This window comes from Amblyomma mixtum, chromosome 1 (genome assembly GCF_055824585.1).
Source record: "Amblyomma mixtum isolate Tamu chromosome 1, ASM5582458v1, whole genome shotgun sequence".
NCBI lineage: Eukaryota > Metazoa > Arthropoda > Arachnida > Ixodida > Ixodidae > Amblyomma > Amblyomma mixtum.
Window position 1 is genome coordinate 179,857,479 of NC_143012.1, and position 26,401 is coordinate 179,883,879.

Below are 26,401 nucleotides of genomic sequence, written 5' to 3' on the forward strand. Positions count from 1 at the left end.
CTGCTTATTCAAACAATCTTTGACAGAAAATCATCTCGGATGCGATGCAGAAAAGAAATACACATTATAAACACTCTCGATCGTCTCTCTTAGTCCGAATTTGTAGTACATTCACCACACAAACTCCCGCAGGCAATATATATGTATGCTTGAATGGGCAGAAAATTAAATATATCATGTAAATAGTATTTTCATGCAAGCATGCACAAATATAAAAAAAACTAAGCGGAGGGGGTCTCCATCCATGCCCGAGACCATCAGAAAGTAACAACGTTGGCAACTCGAGACATGGCAACGCAGCCATGTCTCGAGTCTATGGTCATTTCCGTATCTGAATGATATAATGGTTACTACCACTTTATAGGCTGTAAATGTTGATCTGTTGCACGTTTCCATGCCGCAACAGCTCAACCAATGCCAGCACGGCGCGATGGGAGCAGGCCGCCACGAGACTTGCGACGTCACGCACGTCTCCCGCCTGAGCGGGTGGCAACTGGCATGCACGCACAAAACCAAAACTAACGTCATCCGCGCAAAAATACATGAAATAAAGATTGAAACTTTAGATAATCGCACCTTCTGAATACACTTTCAGCGATTTTCCAGAAAGTCGCAATTTAAAGCAGTTTCCCTTTAACAGTTTTCTTTTTACACTGTGACTACAGGATGCCAACCAAATGTTCTCCCACTGTTCATCTTGTCCAAGGACTCGTCTTAACAGAGTTCGTCTAAACTAAGTTTATGTTAACTGAGTTCGTATTAACCAATTCACCTTTACGGCAGTCTACTTGTTGTATACAGACACATTACTGCACACAGAGCTCCTCTATATCTTTGCAAACAAATGAGATGACACTGTAGTCGATAGCAGGCTCGCAGAAGGTGTGGCAGGCAGGTGGCAAAGAGACAGCTAGGCTGAAAAGTTTTTCTTTCGGAGGTTTATATAGTGACCAAGTCACACGAGTGGTTGGTGCTTTGCTCAACTAAATATGGGCATGCAGACTTTGTACTGAATAATCTGCATAACATTTCTGTACTGCACCCCAATGACGCCATCTCCCACATAACACTTCTGTACTGTACCCCAATGACGCCATCTCCCAGTTGAACAACCCCCCGCCACGGTGGCTCAGTGGTTACGGCGCTCGGCTGCTGACTCGAAAGACGCGGGTTCGATCCTGGCCGCGGCGGCCGAATTTCGATGAAGCCGAAATTCTAGAGGCCCATGTACTGTGCGATGCCAGTGCCTGTTAAAGAACCGTAGATGGTTGAAATTTCCAGAGCCCTTCACTACGGTGTCCCTCATAGCCTGAGTTGCTTTGGGACGTTAAACCCCAATAAACCAAACCCAATTGACCAACCAGGGAATTTCAAATCTGGTGGAGCTTTACGATTGGTCAGTTGGGGCAATGTGACCCTGATGACATCATCAGAGTCACATGAACCTGATTGACCAATCAGGGAATTTCAATGAGAAGAAATCGGAAAATGTATGATGACAGCCTGATTGCTATATCTCGTTAATAAAAATTGTTTGGGTGAATGTACTATGTGTGCCTACGTGGGGAGTGCCAACACTGCAGTAGCAGCTCACCTGAGTGCAGATAAACGTTTGCCCGCCGGATTAGCTTCAGTTTCAGGCTCCTGAAAGAAAAAGAGGAAAAACAATAAAGACTGCTATCAGCTTTTTCTTTTTTTGCACACAGCTGCAAGAAAAATAAGGATATGCAGTATAACTTTTTGAGTGAGTTCGTTTTCTGTGAGATTTATGAGAACAGGAAACATGGCAAGACAGACAGCATCAGAGACCAACCTATGCTGCCACTATGCACAAGGTGGAGAAGAAAAATAGGCAGGGTCTTTTTAACATCACAATGGAAGCTATAGCGATGCAAAGCATTGGCGATGACTTATTCTGCACAGAATACAGCACTGCCATGTGATGGAGATGGCAACTATACTTTGAGCAGAACAGCAGCTTCTTGACCTTGCTGGGAACAACTTACAACTATAGCAACAAGGAATGAACAGATTCATGGCTCTACTCTGGAAAGGGCTGAGTGTATTGCTTTACAGCAAGCATTAATATTAAGTTAAAACTGAGAAAAGAATACCACAGCTGACACTGTACTTGGCTGTTCCAGCTAGCAACACTACGTGCTGCATGGTACAGTCCTATCCCAATGATTCAAACTCAAGGGTGGGGCCAAAAATTTTTTCAGTATATGTGAAGCCTGAACTGAAGGGAGCCTGATTGAAACGGGAGCTTTTGGCATTGCACAGATGACCAGATTACAGGCACATCAGATGCGCTCAGATTTTCCATGCTTATGCTCCCACTCAGCACTGACAGCAAGGGATCAAAGCACACCATTTTTTAACTGATTTTAAAAGCCATTACAACCACCCTGACTTGCCACAACCACGACAGTGCACACTGGGCAGCAGGAGCCTACCTAGCAGTAAGTGGTGTGCACTGACAGCACGTGACCATGAATGGCAAAACAACATCAGCAGCACCCCAATGAACATGTGCCGAAGGCAGTCGTGCAATCAACTGCCATGGTTACTGCCACACAGCTGTGTCCACTGAGTCACTACGCTGTGCAGGCTGGGTGGGGTGCATGTGTGGCCTGCTCGAATTAACCACTGCATACGCTCATGAGTTAGAACTACCAGGAGTTTTTGTCAAATGGAAATGCCCATGGTTGCTGAGGGCACTGAAATGTTGGCTCACATAAACAAGGAGCTAAATATAAGTGAGTTCAAAGTAACAAAATTCTACTCTGTTTTGGAGCCCACCAACAACATACACGTATAACTCTTAAAGATTGGTATTGACTTAAAAAATGATGTCGCTGCACAATGCTTAGCTGGCTCACCAGTTAGGCCCGGCTCGGAAGACTGCCCAGAGGGGAATAAAATATACAGCTTTCGGTGACTGCCAACGTGTCCAAAACTGAATTTTTAGTCTCTTGACTGTTGCTCCTGCGCACAGCAAAAAAGGCTGTCCCACCTGGTAGGGCTTCTGGTTTTTCTTGTTGTTCTGGTTGTCCTCCTCCTTGAACACGCTAACAAATGGCCCGCAGCGGCTCAGGTGCATGTAGTATGACTTGTATGCAGCAAACGACACCCCACACTCCGGCTCGGGGCACGTGAAGCGCTTCACTGTCGCGCTGGCCACCAGCAGTGCCGACCGCATCTCCTTCAGGCTGAAGGGCCGCTCTTCGTTCACCCGTGCCTGTCAGAAAGTTTCCACTTGCTCACACCACCACCAGAGAGAGGCACTACCAACAACACTGACAATCGCTTTTTAATGGAGCCGCTTACCACTGTCAACTTAAAGGTGCACTGAAGAGGAATCTGAACTCGTCTTTTTGCCACAGGAACTCTATCTACACGGTCCCAGCATTCTTAGAAACTTCCTTTTTTTTTTTTAATTCCCCGCATACGGTGGTAGGAGTCGACCAACGAATGGGTGCCTTTCAGGCAGTCACGTGGTGACTTTGCTTTCGCTTTATTTTCTTCCTTTTAGGTTTCTGTGAGTAAATAGGTCTAGTCAGAGACTACATAGCTACAAATTAGGCCCCGCGAAAGTAAAATACGCGTGGACTCTTTGCTTTCGCCGATCACTACAATATCACTCCACCGATGGCAGAGCGGCAAGCCGCCATAGGACTGGATGAAAGGTTGGTCAACTCCTCCCACCGTTTGCGGGGAATTAAAAAAAAACAAAACAAGAAAGGCAGGAGCCCGACGTTAATCGGATTTAAATTAGGGAAATCGGCCGCACAGGGCAATAATTCGAAGTTTCCAAGAACGCTCGGAATGTGTAGATCGAGTTCCAGCGGTAAAAATACGAGTTCAGTTCCTCTTCAGTGCACCTTTAAAGAGAAGGCACACATACAACTGTAAGAACACAAGCCCATTTTTCAATGCTGTTTCGCCCACATGAAAGTGCCTGCTCGTGATCAGGAAATATCCCCTTTTTAAAATTTACTTTGGGACGATCCTAAATCATTTAATTCCTTTACTTATTTGATATAACTAGAGCACCAGAAAAGCATTTATGTAAAGTGGGGTTTACAAAAAGTTGTACATACAGCTGGCAGCTGGAAAAATAAAATATGCAGAAATGAATGGAACAATGAACACGTAGTGCAAAAAGAGCATCTGGTTCAAAAGCACATTTTAATAAAAAAAATAATCTTCTATAGGGCTTTGAAAACCAGGACTCACCAGGCAGCATATTCCAGCATTCTAGTATGAATGAACAACATGGTATAAAAGGCCCCCTGCGCAATTTGCCTGAACAGTAAAGTGACCCAACTCATGCACATTGACATTTATCACAACTGGTGGTATGAGAGAGCCATGTATAATGTGCAAGTGCCAACAATCTCGTTTCTTCTGACGAAGTAAGGTTGTCCCTCTCAAAGCAGTGAGCCTGGCGGTCAAACCCGATCCTTGCCGTCAGCATGTTCAACTGAGGCATGAAGCCACTCACCAGGTTGTAGTGGACTTCGAGAAGGTGCTTGGTTACTGCATCCTTGCATGTAAATGACTCCTTGCAGGCAGAGCACACCAGCGGGGTCTGCAAACAGAATGCACAGTGCTGAGCATTAGCCGTCAGTACGTAAGTAAGGGGCAGGCCTGACATAAAACAATTACAGGAACTTGAAGGCTGTATTTGCTAAGTGCTTTCCATGGAACATTGCTTTTGTACGCTTGAACAAGAGTTGTTTTTGGGCTGAAACATAAGGAATGAATTGCACTCAAGTGACTGCATCCACTCCTCTGCACCACTGATTCTCTCTATAGAAATTAAACGAGATATGGCTGTTGCAAGTCACCAGACACGGCTACTGATCTGTTTGATTCCTGTGGCAACATCCTCTCACTAAGTACAGATACTTATAAAGCTAGCTGTAAATCATCACTGTAATGCTGCTGCAGTTAAATGTTTTACAGAAAAGAAATAACGATGAAAACTTAGGCTGTAAGATAATTGCTACCTTGCAAAGTGTGCCCCACTGTAAGCGTAAACATAGTGTGTTCGCATTATTTCCGAAATGCCGTGAACAGAGCAATATTGACAAGCAAGACCGAGGAAAAACAGCCTCACATCTGAGCAATTAGTACACGATTGCAGTAGCCAGAGCACCTCTGATGTTTCGCAACATGAGACCAAATCCATTTCTCACAAGTAGGAGCAAGAACTCCAGCACAAAAGCTGGCTAAAGATCCAAAACCAAATAAAAAACATATAATAGTTCTATGATATGTGATCAATTCAACCAAAATTTGACAAATAACCTTTTTTTTTTGGATTGCCCAGCCATTTCCTTTTTTTTTCTATCCTTCTGTACCAAATGCAAAGCCGAGTGCTGAGCTAGATGACACACACTCAACAAAATAAAATGGAAAGAGGTCTTGTAAATTACTAAAAACAGAACAATTTCTAGAAATCATCTGGTATGCGCTCTGTTTGCCATTCCAAACGCAAGTTTCTTTTGCACAGCAACAACAGGCGTGCCATGAAGACACTTCACCCTCATCCAAGCTCACTGTACAAAGCTGGCTCTATGAGTCTCTGGCTATCAGTCAGCTGGCTCTATCTATCAGTATGAACTGCAGCCGTGAAGACAGAACCACCACCACCATCCATACATGTTACTTCCTTGAAACGCTGTGCCCTCTCTGCCAGTAAAATTGGGAAGAAAGCACAGCTTCATTACATCAACAAGCACCAGCTTCAAGATACAGGAGCATAATGCTATTCATGTAGCATACTTGCTAAAAAATAATTTCATAACAATGGTTTTGCTGCAAAATTCGGAAATATTTTGCAACGACAGGTTCCAAAAAAGGGTTGCGGTTGTAATAAAGGGTGTACACAACATTTTGCACCTGCTCTTTTTTGCTAACGTCTAAGTGAAGTTTCTGACCAGTGCCACACTGCTACAGTCGCATACAACTCAAGACCAAAGCAGCCCATGTCCCTCAAAGGGGGCCCCCCATCAAATGGCGTGGACAGATTTTCATATGCCATGGTTATTCTCTCGTCAATTCTCTGTAACACTAGTGTGAAATGGAATTAACCCAGTGTTGCAGGGGATTAACCATGTTGTCACAAAAATCAGTCACACCATTCGCTGGAGGGTCTCCTTTGAAGGGCACCTGCCACTTCATTCTTAATTTGTATCCGACTATAGCTGGTTGCTGGGTAAAGAGAAGTGGGATGACGGCAAACTGCCCTACTGGTAAGGTGGAACAGCCTCCACTCCGTACGTGGGATGTCATCATCATCATCATCAGCCTGACAACGCCCACTGCAGGGCAAAGGCCTCTCCCATGTCTCTCCAATTAACCCTGTCCTTTGCCAGTTGCGGCTACCGCATCCCCGCAAACTTCTTAATCTCATCCGGCCACCCGACTTTCTGCCGCCCCCTGCTACGCTTGCCTTCTCTTGGAATCCACTCCGTTACCCTTTAAGAACCAGCGGTTATCTTGCCTTCGCATCACATGCCCTGCCCAAGCCCACTTCTTCCTCTTGATTTCAACTAGGATATCATTAACGCGCGTTTGTTCTCTCACCCACTCCACCCGCTTCTGATCTCTTAACGTTACACCTATCATTTTTCTTTCCATAGCTCGCTGCATTGTCCTTAACTTAAGCTGAACCCTCTTTGTTAGCCTCCACGTTTCTGCCCCATAGGTGAGTACCGGTAAGATACACCTGTTGTATACTTTTCTCTTGAGGGATATTGGTAAACTGCCATTCATGATCTGAGAGAACCTGCCATATGCGGTCCACCCCATTCTTATTCTTCTAGTTATGTCCGTGGTTTAAATACCAACACCGCCAAGAACGCCAACTCATTCATACAAAGGACCTCCGACGACTGGAACTGCCTGTCATACCTCCCTAGCTGCCATGTCCGATGAAATTAATTTCAAGAAAGTCATCAGTGATCACATATCCACCAGTCCTCTCCGTAATATCTCTACAACTTGAGAGCACAGAAAGTAAATAAATATGCCCGCTGGTTCTCTTAGCAAATGTAAGTGTAGCTGGCACAGCGCTCAGCCCTCCCAGGAAAGAAATTCTTGGAAAAGATGCCATCAGTCTCTCAGGTCAAACCGTTTCCCCCCTGCTCAACAGGCCTGCCTGGTAAGCAGGAGCACAACCAGAGACTCAAACACAGCTTGCTCGAAACGCACCTTGAATCAACCACAGAGGCAGCCAGGTTGTAGAGATTGTGTGTTTTGCCAGGTGCCTGCCAGGCATGGTGATTGTTCCTTAAAAGTTTTAACCTGCTGCCAAAATCTTCAAGCAAAATTGGCTCTGGAAAGCTGCATCATTTACTTTGCTACTGCCGAGGCATCCAGCCAAACTTTATATCAAATTAATACTGTTTGCGAGTTCACAGATTGGCATGCAAAAAGGGGGTGGCTACTTTTACAACAATATCTATAACCTGAACAAGAAAGGGAGCACTACTAGTGCACACTATACTCCGTTTCATACATAGCAGTCAATGCTGCCAAAGCTAGCGCACCTGATCACGCAAGCTAAGTCCACACCCGAAAAGCAGTTTGTCATACAACCAAACTGAACACGGGCATATCTGGTTTCGTCAAATATCAAGTACCGTTAATGGCAACCTCCTGCACATCGTTTCACCACTCGCCACATTTCTGTGCTGCAACTCATACAGGCTTCGAAAAGTAAGAATGACATGTTGCAGTATGATATGTGACTGGTAGGGCAAACCACTCTGGTTCCATCCGAGCCTAAAAAGTAGTGCACACTCAGTGGAAATCATAGCCAGAGGGCCCAGACACTAAACATTACACAACTTCGCCCACGATTCCCAATGCTAGTGCTTTCTTTTATACTTCTTTGTTTTCGTCAAAACAGTCACCAGGGCTTCGGTTTACAGAGTTTAACGTCCCAAAGTGACTCAGGCTATGAAGGATGCTGTAGTGAAGGGCTCCGGAAGTTTCGACCACCTGAGGTTCCTTAACGTGCACTGATATTGTACAGCACACGGGCCTCTAGCATTTCGCCACCATCGAAATTAGATCGCCACGGCAGGGATCGAACCCGCGTCTTTCGGGTCAGCAGCTGAGCGCCATAACTACTGAGCCACCGCGGCGGCTTCATCAAAGTTTCTAGAGGAACAAATGATATGTAGCAGAATAATATGGCTTTGCGGGCACACTACTTCCACAGCCTCTGCTGCATTGTCTGCTATGTATGAAACGAAGTAAAGCAGCCAATACCTTAAACCTGTATTTTGTATCAAGTACTTAGGTATACTGTTAACTAATGGCTTAAACGAAATAAATACAGTTGTCCCCAAAATAATCTGAAGAATGCTTTGGCATCCTAATTGATCCATCGCATTGTGTTAAAGGCACTTGAACATTTGCCGTGTTTGTCCGCAAGAACACAAACAGCACATAAACACCAAAGACAGCTCAATTTTTGTTAGGTGATGCACGTGAGGAGTTGAATCATTGAAAAGCACTTTGAATTATTTTGATCGTGAATGTACGTTGACATCTGCAGAAAAGTATTAAAAAATTGTTTTCCGCTAAGAAAGCTTCGGGTGATGTTTTTTCTGCTACGAAAGTTCCAGCTAATGTTAATAGAAACTAAAAACAGACATTAATGGAAGCAAGAAATAATTCCAGGCCTATAGATTACCTTTTAGGAACACTAAAAGCAATTTTTCTTCTCCCATTTACATACAAAATAGGCAGTATTAAGTCATCTTTATGACGTGTGTCCTTCTAAGCTCTCAGCAAACCTGTGAAAATGAATGAAATGACCCCTTGCTACATATGTCAACAGATGGCGTCACTATACTTTCCACCACACGCATCACCTCTAGACATGGAAGCCGCACAGTCCGCAAAAGAGCACAAATACCAAGAGTTTCTAGTTGGCCTGTGATTCTGAAGTTGTGGTACATAATGGCTTCCTGCTGCATGGCTGGGCAGCATGCGAAGTGAGCGACATTTTATTCACACATCTCTTCAGTAGTTGCCACTTTGCCTTCCTCCTAACCTGATGGTAACTGTCTTGTCTAAATATAGTAATCATCATCATCAGCCTGACTACGCCCACTGCAGGGCAAAGGCCTCTCCCATGTCTCCCCAATCAACCCTGTCCTTTGCCAGTTGTGGCCACCGTATCCCCGCAAACTTCTTAATCTCATCCGCCCATGTAACTCTCTGCCGCCCCCTGCTACGTTTGCCTTCTTTTGGAATCCACTCCGTTACCCTTGAGGACCAGCGGTTATCTTGCCTTTGCATTACATGCCCTGCCCAAGCCCACTTCTTCCTCCCGATTTCAACTAGAATGTCATTAATATGCGTTTCTTCTCCCACATATGGTGAAACGCTGTGAACCAACTGCAGCTGGTGAAGAATTTCTTCGACCAGCGCAGTTACCGAAATTCTCGTATGTCTATCACTTTGACAATTTCAACCTTATTCAAGATGTTTTTTGTAAAAATGACTGATTTGCAGTTTTGAGACAGTAACTCTTAGTCAAGCTAAGTATAGTATTCCCCTTGAGCCCTTTCAAGGTGGAAGCATACTCTTCAGTAGCTTGCCCAGTCTGCATGTATGCTCCATTAGTGTTAAATTAATTTTATCTTTAAGACACTAAAAAATGGAGCCCATAAAATTTCACTACACTATGCCAAAATGCTTACTGTAGCTTGCCTGCCTACAACTAGTATGCTAAAATAATTGAGTCGCATTTACAATTTATTCATTAATATCGCATCATTCAAAATTTATTCTGATGTATTTATGCCTACATATAATAAAATGAATAAAATGTGAATTTGAAATTTAATAAAAAGATCGGAATAGTAAAATTACTATCACGTCCTAATAAAACTGCCTCATGCCAGGGCTGCCTGTGCACAAGAAGTCGTGTGAAGTGTCAACAGTTTTAATAAAGGGACACTAAACTACATTTCTGAAACAAATTATGAGGCGCTAGAGCTTGGGAAGTTATATTAAGCCTTACGGAATGAAATGGTTTGGGACACATTTTTTTAACTCTTAACTTGTTATGTACGAACACCTCTTGTTTCGGTTGATTCCATATCATCTTTCTTCCACTTCTATTTGTTTGTTCACTCTTTCCCACCACTCTGCAAACCAGAGTGGTGCCCCACACCGCTAGCAGGGTTCCTTTGAAATAAAAATTTCAGTTGTTAGTTAGCGCTTCACTGTTTTAGTACTGTGTTCGCGTTTTCATTTCTTTTTTCTCAGTAGCATAGCTTAAAAGTTAAGATTTTACTCAACTTGTGATGACAATGGTACGGGAGCATAGCCAAGGGCGCTGTTTCGGTGTCAGAATTAAAAATTGGTAAATTGGTTTTTGAGGAAAGGAAATGGCACACTATCTGTCTCACATATCTCTGCTTCCGCTCCATAAGGGAAGGGAGGAAGGCGGGAGTGAAAGAAGAAAGAGAGAAAAAGGTGCTGCAGTGGACGAATAATTTCGACCACCTGCACTGACATCCCACAGCACACGGGAACCTTTTGCATTCCGCCTCCATCGAAATGCAGCCGCTGCGGTCAGGTTCGAACGCGGGTACCCCAGCTCAGTAGACGAGCGCCTTAACCATTGAACCACTGCGGCAGGTAGGTATCAGAACACGCCCCCCCCCCCCCCCCCCCCTCCTACCACACGCCATGAAATTTTCTGAGTGCTGCATCTCCCCCCTCCTTTCGACCTTTTTTTTTTCATGCTATTTATACACTGCATTGATATATTAAAATGTAAACACGAAAATATGAGTGTCAGTTTGTTGACAAAAATCGTTCCTGTTCTAAATACCAGATGGCGCCACTAGGCTGAAGTTATCGTCGTGTCTCCGTTTGCAAGTGCTGAACTGAAAGTGTGGATGTCAGTGTAAACTCCCTCCAAATGCTTGCATTAAGCGTACCTAAGCACTGGGACGTAGAGAGCTAGCAACAACGCCTCCGGATCAGCCCCTAAGCTGTCTAAAAATGCTTTTGTCCCATCGCTCAGCACCGAGATCCCAATAAGACTCACAGTCCCCTCGCTAAAAGCTTCATTCTGTTGATTTTAACTTCTACAGCGCTATTTCATTGCAGTTTTTAAAAATAGTTTTAATCTTGCACGTACTGTGTGCGTGTGGGTTCTTATGTTAGTGTTTTAGAAACGAGCTCAAAGAAATGACCAAGTTGATGCTGAAAAATATCTTTACGAAAAAAAAGGTAATGGACTCTGTTGTAGAGCAGAAGCTTTTGCATTGTTGTATATAATCTGAAAATATTGTAAACAGCCACGTTTTTTGTACGAGTGTTTTTTTTTTTTGTGAGAAAAAAAAATTTTCTTTACGAATCAAGCCTTCGGAGTTCTGCGTGCACTTGTATTTTGATGTAGATATTACAGTGAATGGAACAACTAACTGTTTGGCTCTACCGAAGCAGAAAAATGACTAAGGTAATGTTGGGCACAGGGTCTCTTTCTTTTTATTTTTTTTTACTGGTGGCGTATAACACCCACTGAAAAATATTTCTGGCTACGCCACTGCAGTGGTGCATGCCAAAAGGATGCAAGAGTGGGCCATGTGATGCATCAGTGGTAGCTGCAGAAGATGGCCATGTGACATTGCTATGCCATCCCCCACTCTCCTTTTTTGCCACCAAGTTGCTTGCTATTCTTTTTACAGCACCTTCTCCATGGGTGCCATTCTGTGCGACTGTGATGTCGGCATCAGTATCGACGTGTTTGCACATGCTGTACTGCCACACCCCATGAGCCCTTCCTCACATCATGCAACCTGTAAAGCTGCCCCACTAAACTGCATAATCAACCACATAATCAACATCGCATATGAACCATAAACAGGAGTTGACTTTGCGGCTTTGCCTGAAAATAACCAATAAAAGTGCACTGATTTCAGTTTTTAAAATTCTGTTTTAGCAGAAGTTTGGTTTTATGGGCGTTGAACGTCACAAAGCAGCTCGGCTATGAGGAACGCCATAGTGAAGGGCTCCGGAAATTTCGACCACCTGGCGTTCTTTAACTTGCACTGACATCGCACAGTACACGGCTCTCTGGAATAAGAATCAGTATTCCTGGCATACAACGCATAGCTAGCTAGCCTCCACGTTTCTGCCCCATAGGTGAGTACCGGTAAGATACACATGTTGAATACTTTTCTCTTGAGGGATAATGGCAAAGAGCCATTTATGATCTGAGAGAACCTGCCATATGTGCACCGCCCCATTCGTATCCTTCAAGTTATTTCCCTCTCGTGATCTGGACCAGGGGTCACTACCTGCCCTAAGCAGACATATTCTCTTACTACTTCCAGCACCTCGCTACCAATTGTGAACTGCTGTTCCCTTGCAAGGCTGTCACACGTTGACTGCTTACTGCAGCTGATTACTCGAACACAACCAATGCCACACTCCCAACAGTGCAGCATGGATGGATGAGCGACCACGCGTGACATCGACCCTACGACTACGCACTGTAATGAGCATTTCGCAGCTGACCAGCTATTGATGTTTCATCTCAATACAAGCCTTCTGTGCATCAGTCAACACATAACCCCCTTCAAGAAAAACCGAATGCCATGGGAATTTCCTCCGCACTGCACGTGCATGTATCAAGTGCTCTCTTTTGTTTTTGCATATTCATCAAGAATAAAAGAATGATATTAAGTGAATGGTTCACTGCACTCCTGTTTTTATCCTGCTACGGCATCATCTATCCTGACTGCAACTTTTGCATGTGCAGCACCCCAGCAGCAGCTTCAGGGTGACTTCATTGCTACCGAGGAAGACACAGGTGCATGCCTCTCCATCAGCAGATATCGACAGGGGACGTTTCTCACACTCCAAGCATGAAAAATGTGGCCTGTAGGAACGTATGGTCCCCTGCTAAGACCCTTGAGAAAAATTAAATGAAATGAAAAATCAAATTAGAGGAAGTTTCTTGTAGATCTACAATATTATCTTAATGAAAAAGGAGCAATGTTGCCTGCAGTTCCTCTACCTGTAAGTAAATGAAATCCTTAGAAGTTGGAATCACTGGTGGCCTCAGTACTTGTACAGGCGGGTACCCAAACTATCATTTTAAGAAACACCGCACCGTAGGGCTGTTACTATCAGTTCACATCCCAAAATGTTGAACAACTCAACCTAGTGTCTCCAGTTTCATGGGTACAACCAAGCTATAGTTTTCATGTGCATCCCTCCGATCAGTGCTGCAAAGTCTCATCGCGGTGCCTTCGATATGACCGAGCCAATTTTCAATCCATCAGCTTGCACCTTGCTACATGCTGCATGCTTGCATTTAACCTTTTTTGAAGAGGTAATTGCCATACAAACTGAAACGCTCGCCCTGCAGCTAATGAAATGGCACTTGCCAAGAAGCAAAACAAATTAGTAGACAATGCATGCTGAACAGTCCTGAACCCATTTTTCTCTCTCAATGAGAACCATTTTGTGCTGACGTACCAAATTCAGTTGTGCCAACTAGCCCGCCTGTCACTGACGTCATTCAAGAAACGTTCAATTTACACGATTTCCATCTAGGACAACTACCCCACTGCTCACTAAAGTATGATGGGTATACACTAAACAAAGCATTTATAACTTTTTAGCAGAATATTTGTGACATGAAAATGACCTGGAACATATGACAAAAATATGTTTGGTATATATCAGAAGGCTTTAGTCCTGCGATCATGAAACCACAATCACCATTTCACTTTTGGTACCTGCGGGGTAGCAACAAGGGCTCCGGGCAACAAGGTAAGCCCAAAGTTGGCCACACTGTTAAGGACTTGCTCTCGCAAAAAGCTCCAAATCTTGCAGTACAGAGCTTACCTCCTCGGCTGAGGTCTCTTCCCTGGAGAGGAGGAAATGCATTGGCCCCAGAACTAGTTCAGCAAAGAGGTCATGACGCAAGTTTGCCTTCGCGTAACCTCGCCGGAGTACTAGCGAAAGTTTTTCTGCGTCTTCCAAAGCCTCTGCTAAGACAGTGCTCACAAGTTCTGGAGAGCTCACTTCACGGGGAAGTTCAATAGGCTGTTCGCCCACAACCTGGTAACTGGCAAAGACAATTTTTTCAGGGCATGTTTTGTCTATGAAGAATGTCACCCACATGTTTTGTAACTGTTTGATGAGGCTGACAAAAGGTAATTGTCAAATTAACAGCAGTGCTTGCTCAAAAGACATGCACAGTGATCTGGTGGGATGCCCCTGAAGAATGTGCCCTCAGTAAGCAACCTTCGTCTTCCTCTTTCCTATTTGCCGCTTCTTCCTTCACGGGCCACAGCTGACGACTGCCATCAAGTGCTCAATGGTGACATCTTAGCCCTGACTTTTAAGGTGTTTGTCTTTACTTGGCTGACATTAAAGGATCTCGGCATGGTTCGGTGAAACAAGAATCTTACATTTCCACACAGTATTCTAACCTTGTCATCCAGACTATGTTCAAGTGCTAGGCGTAAAGATGGAAAACTATTGGTACTATGCTGAGTATTCATCACCAAATATATATTTCATTTACACAAAACTGTTCATACTGACTGTTGCATCAATCAGAGAAAATAACAAAAAGTTATCTTGGCCTAACCACATGTTCGTTCAGGCTCATATTTCGCACAGAGGTTGCATTTGATGGTCAGTTTTGTTTTATACTACAATCAGGTGGGGTGCTTGCCTGGTTCGGTCAGAATTATTCGGAAATCCCTACCGTCTGCAGCAACGGCGAACCAAAACCGAAAGGTTTTGCAGGAGTGGTACAAGTGGCGCCATCTCACAACCACTGAAAAAAATGAGCTCTTTCCCCACACCGAGGAGGGGGGTGGAGGAGCTGCGTGGTTGGTTCAAAGAAGGGCTCTTGTCTCCGGTGGGTGTGAGATGGCGCCACGGGTACCAGTGCTGCGAAGCCTTTCGGTTTTGGTTCGCTGTCGTCACAGATGATGGGTCTTTCAGAATATTTCTGGCCGAATCAGGCAAGTACATCACCTAAAACAAAACTGACCATCAAATGCAACCTCTGTGCAAAATTTGAGCCCAAACAAACGTGCGATTAGGCAGAGATTGACGAAACAGTTAGTATAACTTTTGATGCCCTAGAGTACCAATGTAGACTGCTATGACTACTTGACATACGTGGCAGTGACTGTAATAGCATCTGGCTAATGACATACTTGTGAGCCAAACATTATTGCCACAGGATATGCATATCTGTTTGACACGACACAAGTTGTGATGTCTCCAACTGTACTTTCTCTGCTTTGTTCTATGAGGTTTTTAAAGCATTTCAGTAAACTCAGTGGGCTCACGCCTTGTGTTACCCCAGCCACAGAGGGTTGGTGAAGAGAAGGACTTCGACCTCCGTGAATCCTGAGTCTTTCAATTGACCTGTTCCTCTGTTTTCACTTACGACTAAGCTGAGGTCAGTGCCAAAACCTTTAGACATTAATGAAATATGGCTGGCGAGAAGACTAACAAATTACACTAAGAGCCAAAGATGGCATTGCAATGTTTCAAGCAGGGCCTGTCGATTGCACCGATGCCTAAACCCCAGGATGACCAAACAAACAAAACAAAAAAGCAACACAAGGAAAGGTTTCATCCTTTTGCAAAAATTGATACTGTGATTAGTTGGTGTCTCGTTCTCGGCAGTTGAGAGTGTTACCAGCCCTTTCATTTCATATTCCACCGCGGTTGTAAAGGGCAACTCTGTTGCTCAATCCAGACATGGAAGACAAGCAAGCTCTAAGAATGCACTGCTAATAGCATGCACCATTCGCTGCTAATATGGTGTATTTTCTTTAGTCTGTCTTTGTCCTGTATGGAACGGTAGTAGTAACTGTAGTTTGAATTTATGCAACGTCTCACATTAAACTTTATTTATAGAGTCAATTTCCATTAATTAAAAATTTCCACCAGGTTTATCTTACATCTCTTTAACAATACTAACAAATCTGTTCACCTAGTGAGCACACCCTTTACTTTGCTTGTCAAAGAATGAATTTCTGTAAAAATATTACCCTGCATACTAATGCATCCATTCGCCTCCGAGTTAAATCCAGTCTGAAGCTGGCAGCCACAACTGGCAGTTTCTGTTAACTCGCTAATGAGCTTATTCATTCACATGAAGCTGTTTGTTTGCTAATGCAAAACATTCAATTAAATTTGCTGATCCAGTGCTTCACACTCACTTCACTGCTTACACTAAGCTAGCCTTCAAAATCTTCTTCCCTGCATCAGCTGCAATGCCAGCACCTGTAGTTTCAGGCAAAGCATGTGCTTACTCAGCAAGGAACGAAATGCTGCAAAACAGAACAATAAGGAAGACCTCTTTCCTAAGTGCCTAGTTACGAAGCTAAGCAGCCATTGTGATCAGAAACACAACACTTCTAACTGCAGATCCATCGGCGAACTCCTCCAAAGCTCATCGTGTCATCATGCAGATGGTAATGCGCATGTGTGCATAGCATGGCGACACCCTGCCGAGCAAACTGGACCCTTCAACAGCCCAGTGGTGTGTGACCACCAACATGTTCAGTGGATCCTAGTGTACTTCCAGCACACTGGCACAAACACAAGAGCAGTCCCTATTCAGTATGCACTATGTCAAGGAAGGTCTACATGTGGCACTCCTCGTTGCCTTTTCTCCTTACCCAACAACTCCTCTGGCTGAGCTTCGTCGCTGCAGTAGAAAGAGGGCAAGCAGCCAATAAAAATGATATAACCAGGTAGCCACTATCTGTACTAGTTGTTGAGAAAAATGTACCCGAACACCTCATAAAATACACGGGAAGGATGGGGTTTACCCTGACCATTTAACTTGACTTTAATATGTTTCGGACATTTGTTTCAGTCCCTTGAAGTCCGAATTAATGACCATTCCCTAGCAATCGTGTTATTTTATATTAGCTGTCAGTCGTGTCAATTAACGAACCAAAAGCCACTGTGGCTATGGTGCTCAGCTTACGACCTGAAAGACGTGGGTTCAATCCCGGCCGTGGTAGTTGCATTTCGATGGAGGCGGAATGCTAGAGTCCCATGTACTGTGCGATGTCAGTGCCCGTCAAAGGAGCCCAGGCAGTCAAAATTACCCGGAGCCCTCCACTACGGCATCCCTCATAGCCAGAGTCGCTGTGGGACGTTAAAGCCCATAAGCTATTTCTCCAAATGCAACGCGACCCCGATTGTAACGCGAAGGTCAACTTTGCGGGTGAAAAACAAGTTCTAACCCTGGACCAGGACAAATTTTTCTTCAATACAAAGTTTCAGTGGAAGCTGTATAACTTTCTTTGGTGGCCATATGGCCGCGCTTGGGTGGATGCCAATACGTTTTTACTCCATGAATATTGAAAAGTGTGCACAAAGTGTTTGTCACAAGTGATCGCAAATGACTGCTGCTGTGAATAGCCATGTTTATGCTAGACCCTAAGATGGCAGGCACTTAAGACTTTTGATACCAGTGGCAATTTAAGAGGTACAGACAAGCAATTTCAAATGCAAACAAATGATATTATTTGTTTCATGGTCATAATAAGATGCCTTCTAGCAAGTTTCAGTCGCAGGCGTTGAGTGGAACATAATTTAACATGATGCTGAATGTTGTCCGAAGAGCCGCTCAGTACCTTCACCCGCGTCGAGTGACATCAAGGTACACTTGCTCCAATTATAGTGACGTCACCGAACCCAATGGTTGATTACAGGAACGCCCAGTTCTTGTCAGCCATGCCAACGTCATAATGACTGTGGTAATCCATGTTGGCCAATCGACTGTGATGTCATGGTGCACTTCAGCCCTGGTGCCAACCGAGACTAAAACTGCTCGTTTGAAATTGCTTTTAATAGCTTGTTAATGGAGCACACAAGTATTTGGAGCTCGTTTTCATGATTACTAGGTGCATAGGCCTCTTTCAAGACAAAAATATCGACACCCCGAAACTTTGTGTATGCATTTACCCGTTTAATGGTGCTATACCTCGTCATGTAAGTACATTAAGTTGCCCCGCTCTCTACTTTGCTGACTGTACGCTCACCTCAATCTGTGAGCAAGAATGATTCAGTTTATTATTTAAAAATATGTTTTTATTGTAAAACCATTGCATGTTGATTACTTGAACACACAGGTAAAGCAAGGAAGCTAATGACAGGCATGAAAAGAAAAACAAATAAGAATGAAAAGATGTCTCAAAATGACCTCTGGTAATGGAGCAGTACTGCATGCAACACATCATGTGCAAATAAAAACCTTGTCCATCAAGGCACAGCACAAAAAAGGAACTATAAAAGCAATGGCAGGTCAAGCAGCACACCAGCGGTTCCTATCTGGTCTTTACTTGCGAACATAAATACCTACATGACTCAATGGAACCCGTCACATTGGAAAGTTACAGCCAGTTGTGAGTCCTGTCTTTGTAAACAAGCACGGTACACTCCAAATATGAATACACCTATATGGGAGTAAAATTGTAGTATGCTGTCCTCGAGTGCACACCCTTGAAAAAAGGGTGTGCCCCACAGGACAGCTTTACTCCCTTCTCACTCCTTTCTGTTTAGAGTGCATGGGGCAGCACCAAAGTGCAAGCTCGCAACACTGAGATGGTCCTACCCATACGCAGCAGTGGTGATGTGCTCATACCGTGCACCGTTCGAGAACTGTACTTCAAACCTGCTGCAACTCTCTACACTCAATCCTGTGCCTCACAGGCTCCCCAAAAAAGCTCCCGCCTTCTCAGAAGCATTTAGTCCGACCTTCCCCGACGCGCAATAAACAAAATGGGCGAGGAGGTGTGCCACTTAGCTACGAGCAAGCGAGTTGAGCTGTCTCGCAGCAAAGAGCGACGACCGTGTCGTGCGACCCACCCCGTCTGGGTAGTCCAAGTTGATCTTGTAGAATGGCGTCCGCTTGGGTTCCCTACGGCGGTTTGCGCCTGAACCACTCTGTCCGACTTTGCTCCGCTTGGCAGTGGTACTCCTGGCGGGAGTCACCGGTCTCTTCTTTCCATCCCCTGGTTCATCTGCAGGCTGCACAAACAGCGCACAGATGTGTGAGGTACTGCCCGCGTCACCTTCGCAAAAAGAGCAGAGTTGCTCACAATCGTCACGGCAAAACTCTGTGGCAGGCAAGCAAGTCCTTCCAGGTAACCAAACATGACAACTGATCTATGCACATATGTGCACACTATTACAGTGGCTGTCCTTTCTCTGGCACGCGAGTCCCTTTATACCATCGGTAAGAACAGTAAAGTTTAGGGAAGCTTGACACTCCTGTACAGAAATGACAAGCATTGCTGCAAGCGTAGTCTACCATGCTTACCATCTAACAACGGAGCAAACATTACATCCATGCCAAGTTTAAACGAACCGGGGTCTGGGTAAGCTCGGTCAGGCCGCAAGCATTACTGTATTTTTTCGCTTAATGAATGCGCTTGCATAATGAACCACCCCTTACTTTGGCTGTCAAAAAAACGGATTTCTTTTTTTCTTTTTGTCCTCACATAATGAACACATTCTTCATTTTGGCATGCAGCCTGCTGATAAGCTAGTGAATGCCAGGAGGGGAAAAAAAATAGAAATAAAAGGGCGCCTGTTTTCTCAATGCCGAAAAAGTAAGCAATAATATAATATAATACAACATAACATAATTATGTTATGTTATATTATAGCTTAGTTTATAACATAATATTATATAATTAATATAATACAATATAATATAATATATCAAATGTCAAGTCTACTATACTTATCCTATGGCACGAATAGTCAATAAGAATGTTCTGTGAGGAATCCGAGAACCAACAGAAAACACACCTGTTCGCAAAGTGTTTAGTTATTCAATCTGCTATACTAAGGATTGTAGCAAGTTAATACGGCTGTGCTTTGTGCTGCAAGTTGTGCCACGGGCGCCGGATTTCCGACAAGAAATCAAGCGGCCGTGGTTGTGTTAGGGGGAATTCTAGTTGTGCTCTCTTCTGATTGAATTATGAGCCGCTATGGGAGTTGTTTGCGCGAGTTTAAGATAAAATTTATTCACCATGTTCTCGAGCATAGCAACCATGCTCAGGAGTGCGTTTTATTTCTTTTTAAAAGGTAAGCCACAACAGATGAAGTACTCATTCCACAACCTGCTTTCTGCCACGTACGTACCACTTCCAAGTTTTTTTGGAACATTATACCCTGTGTAATGAACACACATCCCCCTCTCCAAATTTTTAGAAAATTTTTTTGGACAAAAAACTGCGCTCATTACGAGTGTATCTACGGTATGCGCCTTGCGCCGGTGCCTGTTCCCACCATGATTCATAGAGTTCCACAGGCCTTGGAAAATGCTGAACTTTTGCAAAAATGGGCGTGGGAGGTCAACCTGCACGGTAGAGCCAAATTTACTATGCACCTCATGCCTGTGCCTACTCCTGCCGTGATTCGTGGAGCTCCATGTGCAAAGGAAAAAAAAAAATGATGGACAATTTAGCCTCGTTAGGCCAAATGTAAATTAAGAGCGCAAGCACTTTGGTTTTTCACTTGAATTTCGGTTCGAGGCTCAGTTTTTGAGGTCAAGCAGGCTTCGGACAAAGATCAGTGAAACTGGGCTTGCAAGCGCGCAGAGAACATATCAACTGCACTGTCTGCTGTCTCTACGTGATAGGGGCGCAGACGTAGAGGCGAGGCGGCTGGCGACGGATGCCATGCGACCGGCCAGGCAAGCCAGCCTAGTATTCCAACCTTTAAAATTGCTGCTAGTGGTTAATCATCCACTGTGCGCAGCTAGTCTCAAATCAAAGGTGTGAGGCCGCTGGAGGGAGTGCCCGACTAGTTCAGGTTGGCAGGTCCCGGACCACTGTGCCGAAAAAAATTGGGTCCTTTAAGTTTTCAGTGTTCTGTCCCTTTAATATAAAAAAAAAAACACGGCAGAAGTCACAAGGCTTGCTGTCCTATAGCTGACAGTCCCATACCCAAGCTCTGGTGCGAGACTGATGATGACAGTTATCAGCAGCTGCCATAAATAGAGTGCCTCAGTAGAGTTCTGGCAACATTAATCCAGCGCAAGTTCGTAACTACGAGATGCCTTTACTATGAGTGAGCAAGTAAATTAAGCATTTTATTTTGAAATGTTTGGCATAACTGGAGCTTTTAGCAGAGAAATATTTTGATAAGAAAAATATAGCCACTCTGGCAGGAGTTTTTGAAAAGTTGTAAATGAGGAAAAAAAATCAATGTGAGATTTGCAGTACAGTTGCCGAGTGATTTTTCGGATTCGGTGGGACCCGGAAAATGGTCTGAATAACTGGACAGTCACAAAAGTTCATGAACCTGGTCCGAACGTGTTGGAACACATGGTCCGACATATTGGAGAATTGAAGTGAGCGGCAGGTGGGTGTAGGTGTGCATCACTGACTCCAGCACCAGCTGCAATTCCTGCGAGCTCTCAAGTTTCGATACTTTCAAATACAGCGGAACCTTGATTACACGTCCCCTGCACATTTTATGGCGAATCGGTTTGGTCCCGGCAAAACTCCCATAGAGAAAATGTATTAAACCCTTCGGTTATATGACGCAATTTTAAGACTGAACGCTACTGCTGATGTTCTTCGTTTTTCAATTATATGACACCCGGATTATATGACGGTTTTGCATGGTCCCCTCAAAGTCGTATAATCGAGGTTCCACTGTACATTGCATTTTAATAGTTCATCCTCACCAACTGCAGTCATCACTCAAAAAAAAAAAAAAAATTCAGTTCCGATGTTCAGGTGCCCCTACCTTGTCAGGTTTCTCCTCAGGCTCCTTGTCACTCTCCTTGGGGAACACGCTGGCAAGTGGCCCACAGCGCTGGATGTGCTTGTAGTAGGACATGTAGAAGGCAAATGATGCCCCGCACACCGGCTCACGGCAAGTGAAGCGGCTCAGCCCCAAACTGGCCTGCCGCAGGGCCGATCGCATCTCTTCCGGGCTCAAGGGGCGCTCATCATTCACCCTCGCCTGCGAAAAAGAAAACATCGCACGTTCAGCATTGCCATCAGGGACGCACGCGCAATACCTCTTACTGTACCCAACAGTGTTCTTGCACCGCTATGTCTAGTGTAATGATTTGGCGGGTCTTCACTGAAGATCCTAATGAAAAGCAACCCACAAGGCAAAACGAGAGAGAGACAGACAGACAGACAGAGAGGGAGGAAGGGAGGGGGGAGGAGGGGAGGGGGGGGAGCCAGAGAAAAAAGAAGTAGAAGAAAAAGGAAGACAAACAAGAGCTGATTGCCAGCCTGCACGAAGCTGCCATGTGCATCAACTTTAAAAGTAAAAGGCAAGCACAGGCTCTCAGGTTCGGTTGGGCCCTACTCGAACGGCAAGGCCACCGTATTTTAAGAAGATATCTCTGTCAAAGGTGATACTAAACAGCGCTCCATAGTAAATAATATTGTGGCACCCTTTGTTGGTAAATAAACGCCCCACCGTGGTGGCTCAGTGGTTACAGCACTCGGCTGCTGACCCGAAAGACGCGGGTTCGATCCCGGCCACGGCGGCTGAATTTCTATGGAGGCGAAATTCTAGAGGCCCGTGTGCTGTGCGATGTCAGTGCACGTTAAAGGGATACTGAACCAAACTTTTGAAACTGATTTTTTGCATGTAAACAAGAGCTTGACAGCTAAAATTGATAAATATGACAAGCATTTTAGCGAAAAAGGCGGATAACACGCTTTTTTTCGCGATTTATTGCCGTATCGTTGCACCTGGTGGACGCCTGTAGAAGCTGGGACCTGACGTCATTACACCCGCGCGCCCACCGTTCCCGCAGAAGCACGATTGCCATCGCTACTCGCGGCTTTTTCATGTCTGTCGTGTGCTCACGGCGTACACAGATATGTCAAAATGTTAATCGATGCTGTCTACATACCATAACCGTATGCACGCTTACGTCCGCTAAATGCAGCTACTTTTTCCGGAGCTTACGCCATTTCTAACATTCTCACTTTTAAAACAGAAGCGCGACGATGTTCAGACTAGTGGCGCCATTTAGTGGTTAGGAGGGGAAGCATTGTTGTCAACAAACCGACACCCCTCTTAGCCTAAAGGAGGCAGAATCGTCACTCTAAATAAAAAATAAAGCAAATTTATTACTCGTAAGTTTTCTCAGGGGCGACAGGAGACGAAGCGAAAGACCGGTGGCCCATTTATGGCCAGTGAACGCGCTGAAGAAGCCAGTAACAACGACGCAACCAGTCCGAAGCGAGGTTTCATGCATCGAAGGGCGCCGCCATATTTGTCGCCGCAGGAGGGTGCCATGATGTCACACTCTTCACCTCGCGCTGGCCGGGAGGGCTTGGCGCGCGCTCATAAAACATCGAAAATAAAACCATCCGCTGAGAAATATGCGCAGTGACGACTAGATTTCGGTGTAATCACATTCCAAGAATCTATTTTCAGCGTTTTTGTTCAATTTTCAGATTTTGCTTCAGTATCCCTTTAAAGAACCCCGGAGCCCTTCACTACGGCGTCCCTCATAGACTGAGTTGCTTCAGGATGTTAAACCCCCCCCCCCAATTATAGTAATAAATGCCATAAACCACAACTTTTTACTGGTTAGTTCAGCTTCCTGTCACTCTCAGTCAGGTATATGTGCTGCCATTTTGAAAAATTCATCCTCCTTTTTGAAAAGTTAAGTTCGGGCAGGGGGCCCCCATCATCAATAAATTCGCTGGAAGCGGAAATGATATGAAATGGGTGAAAGAAATCTACGGCAGTGGTAACAACACGCAATAGCTTGGTGGGCCACAAACCGACATGTCAGCATGCCTTCAGTCGTCGGGAGCATAGCAAAGGGATTGTTGCAGCTTTCATCGCCAGCGCTTACAACAACCAAACTCATGAAAGGACCTGCCAAAAAGGTCTCAAGTTTACAACAATGGCCGCAACCATGAATTTGCGAGTTGCATAGACAAACGGACACACACGGAGATGTTAATCACCAAAATCCATTGAAGGACTGCGTTCTGACAGAGAAAAAGGTGAGAACTGTAGCTGCCTAGCGTCTTCCGAAGCTCTCATTGATGCAATAAAGCCCTTTTGCTGATACAGGAGTGGTTTACCAGCATGTACACCGCTCACTGCTATTTTATGTTAATGCTTTTTCAGTGCCTCACTAGCTTTTCTCAGCTTCCATACACTCGATTCAATCACTAACTGTATGCTTGGTATCTGCAGCAAGTGTATGAAATGCTACTAAAGGAGAATATAAATTATAAAAGTAACAAAGACTTTATCTGGGGAGGCTTTTTTTTTTTATTTCCGGAGTGGCAAATTCAAAGTCCTAGAACTCCAGTTCTGGTCTGGTTTATTGGTTTGGTTTATTGGGGTTTAACATCCCGAAGCAACTTAGGCTATGAGGGACGCCGTAGTGAAGGGCTCTGGAAATTTCGACCACCTGGGGTACTTGAACGTGCACTGATACCGCACAGTACACGGGCCTCTAGAATTTCGCCTCCATCGAAATTCAGCCGCCGCGGCCGGGATCGAACCTGCGTCTTTCGATCAGCAGCCGAGCACCATAACTACTGAGCCACCGCGGCGGGGCAGAACTCCAGTTCCATGAAAGGGAGAGTGATAATTTTGCCCTTATTGCAATTCCCTGATATCAGGAAAAGCCAGAGGAATGCAATTTAGCTAGTTCACTGCAACACAGTTCTTGAATGTTTGTCAGAAAAATATCACATACCTTGGGTACATAACGGAATAAAATCTTGCTTTAGATGAAATTAAATGACATATTTGGAATCAGCACACTAAAATTCATATTCCCCCGAACTTTTCATCACTGCGACTTAAGTAATAAAAATTGTTGGTCAAAGACATTCTTCACCCTTTAAATCATGAATGTTAACACAGCCACAAACCAAGCACGTTGGTGATACACTGATGCTAGACAAAGTGCCGCAACCAACGCATCAAGAGTTGTTTAGTGCACTGCTGGTGCAGGCTTCATTCGTCAGCCAATGGCACCAGTGAAGCTCACCAGATTGTAGTGGGCCTCGAGAAGGTGCTCGGTGACGGCATCCTTGCTTGTAAAGGACTCCTTGCAGGCAGAGCACACCAGCGGGGTCTGCACAACGCAAAAAAACAATAAGCCACGAGTGTTCGCAGAGCCACAGTCAAACACCTTGCAGAAAGAGCATACAGGCACTGTCTGACACAGTTTTCCACAAAGAACTTTAGCCGAAGTCAGCCTTTTGACAACACTAAACATTGCAGCGTTGCAAACAGTACGGCCAAACACCGGTAGAGAATTATCTGCCCTCAAGTGGGCATGTATAATGCTTTGAGATCAACGATCCAGTACTTAAAATGTAGGCTTACATGCAAATAGTGGTTGTTTGGTCCGAAGCAAACTAGAAGCAATCTAGAAGCAGGTAAACTTGAGAGACACCTTATTTACTTGCATAACGAACCCACTTTTTTTTCGTGGAAGGACAAAATGTTTTGATAGGTTTTTCTGCGAGAGTCGAAATTTCATGTACATCAGCCTGCCTTCCTGCCTGCCTGCTTGCCTGCCCACCTGCGTCTCATTTTGTCTATCATCAACAAAAGAACAGGGTCAGCTGCACTAATCACCAGTGTTTAGCATCATTCACTTCGAAAGGTGTTTGCTGCATCAAGGCATGATCCGACGATTTTGTGAGAGTAAGTATATTTCTAACACGAGGCTATTGAAAAAAAGAAAAAAAAAAGGACTGCATTCAAGCTATGCCCCATTCGCTGAAGCTATAGTGGCATACATAGAATTCAAGCTTTTGGTTGTGCAAGCACTGCGATAGCATCCTGCAGGAAGAATGTAAAACAGAGACCATGAGAAGCAAGTACAGTTGAATCCCGGTACAACGAACGCCGCTTCAACGAAATTTTCGCCACAACGAAGTAATTTGCATTCCCCGTGAAACCCCCATAGGACTTAATGTATTAAAATTTCCTCAAAAACGAAGTACTTTGCGAGCACGTGTTCGCTTCTACGAATTTTTTTTGCGAATTTTCGCGGGTGAGTGGCCCCTCCGTCTTGTCTTTCTTCAGAAGTTGAGTGCTGAAGAGCGACTTTCCCGTTCCCGCCGTTAATTTTTTTGCATCGCAGACTGTTGGGGGGGGGGGGGGGGGGTACGCGCACTCAATCGCACATCCTCCTCGCGCACACCCTCGTGTGCTTTTTTTTTTTTCTCCAGATGCCCACGTGATTTTTGAAGTGACGTCACGCCCCGCTCATTGGCTCTTTGCTGGGCTTCTTCAATTGATGTAGCTCGCTGTCATGGTGCTCGCGGTTTCCTGTCAACCACGAAAGCGCGTCCTGATCACTTGCTAGCGGTGT

General features: G+C 44.7%; 1 protein-coding gene across 5 annotated transcripts in view; it reads right to left on the reverse strand.

Annotated features, from left to right (window-relative positions):
* The window catches only part of LOC149370118 (uncharacterized), a 144,602-nt gene that overhangs the window by 40,071 nt on the left and 78,130 nt on the right, over positions 1 to 26,401 (reverse strand). For all 5 annotated transcript variants that reach the window (XM_089560123.1, XM_089560115.1, XM_089560128.1 and 2 more), the window contains 6 exons: positions 25,064 to 25,150; positions 21,817 to 22,035; positions 18,919 to 19,080; positions 4,508 to 4,594; positions 3,017 to 3,241; positions 1,595 to 1,644 (listed from right to left, as the gene is read on the reverse strand). In XM_089560123.1, the coding sequence (XP_089416249.1) occupies positions 1,595 to 1,644; positions 3,017 to 3,241; positions 4,508 to 4,594; positions 18,919 to 19,080; positions 21,817 to 22,035; positions 25,064 to 25,150 (830 nt within the window). The remainder of the gene's footprint in view (positions 1 to 1,594; positions 1,645 to 3,016; positions 3,242 to 4,507; positions 4,595 to 18,918; positions 19,081 to 21,816; positions 22,036 to 25,063; positions 25,151 to 26,401) is intronic.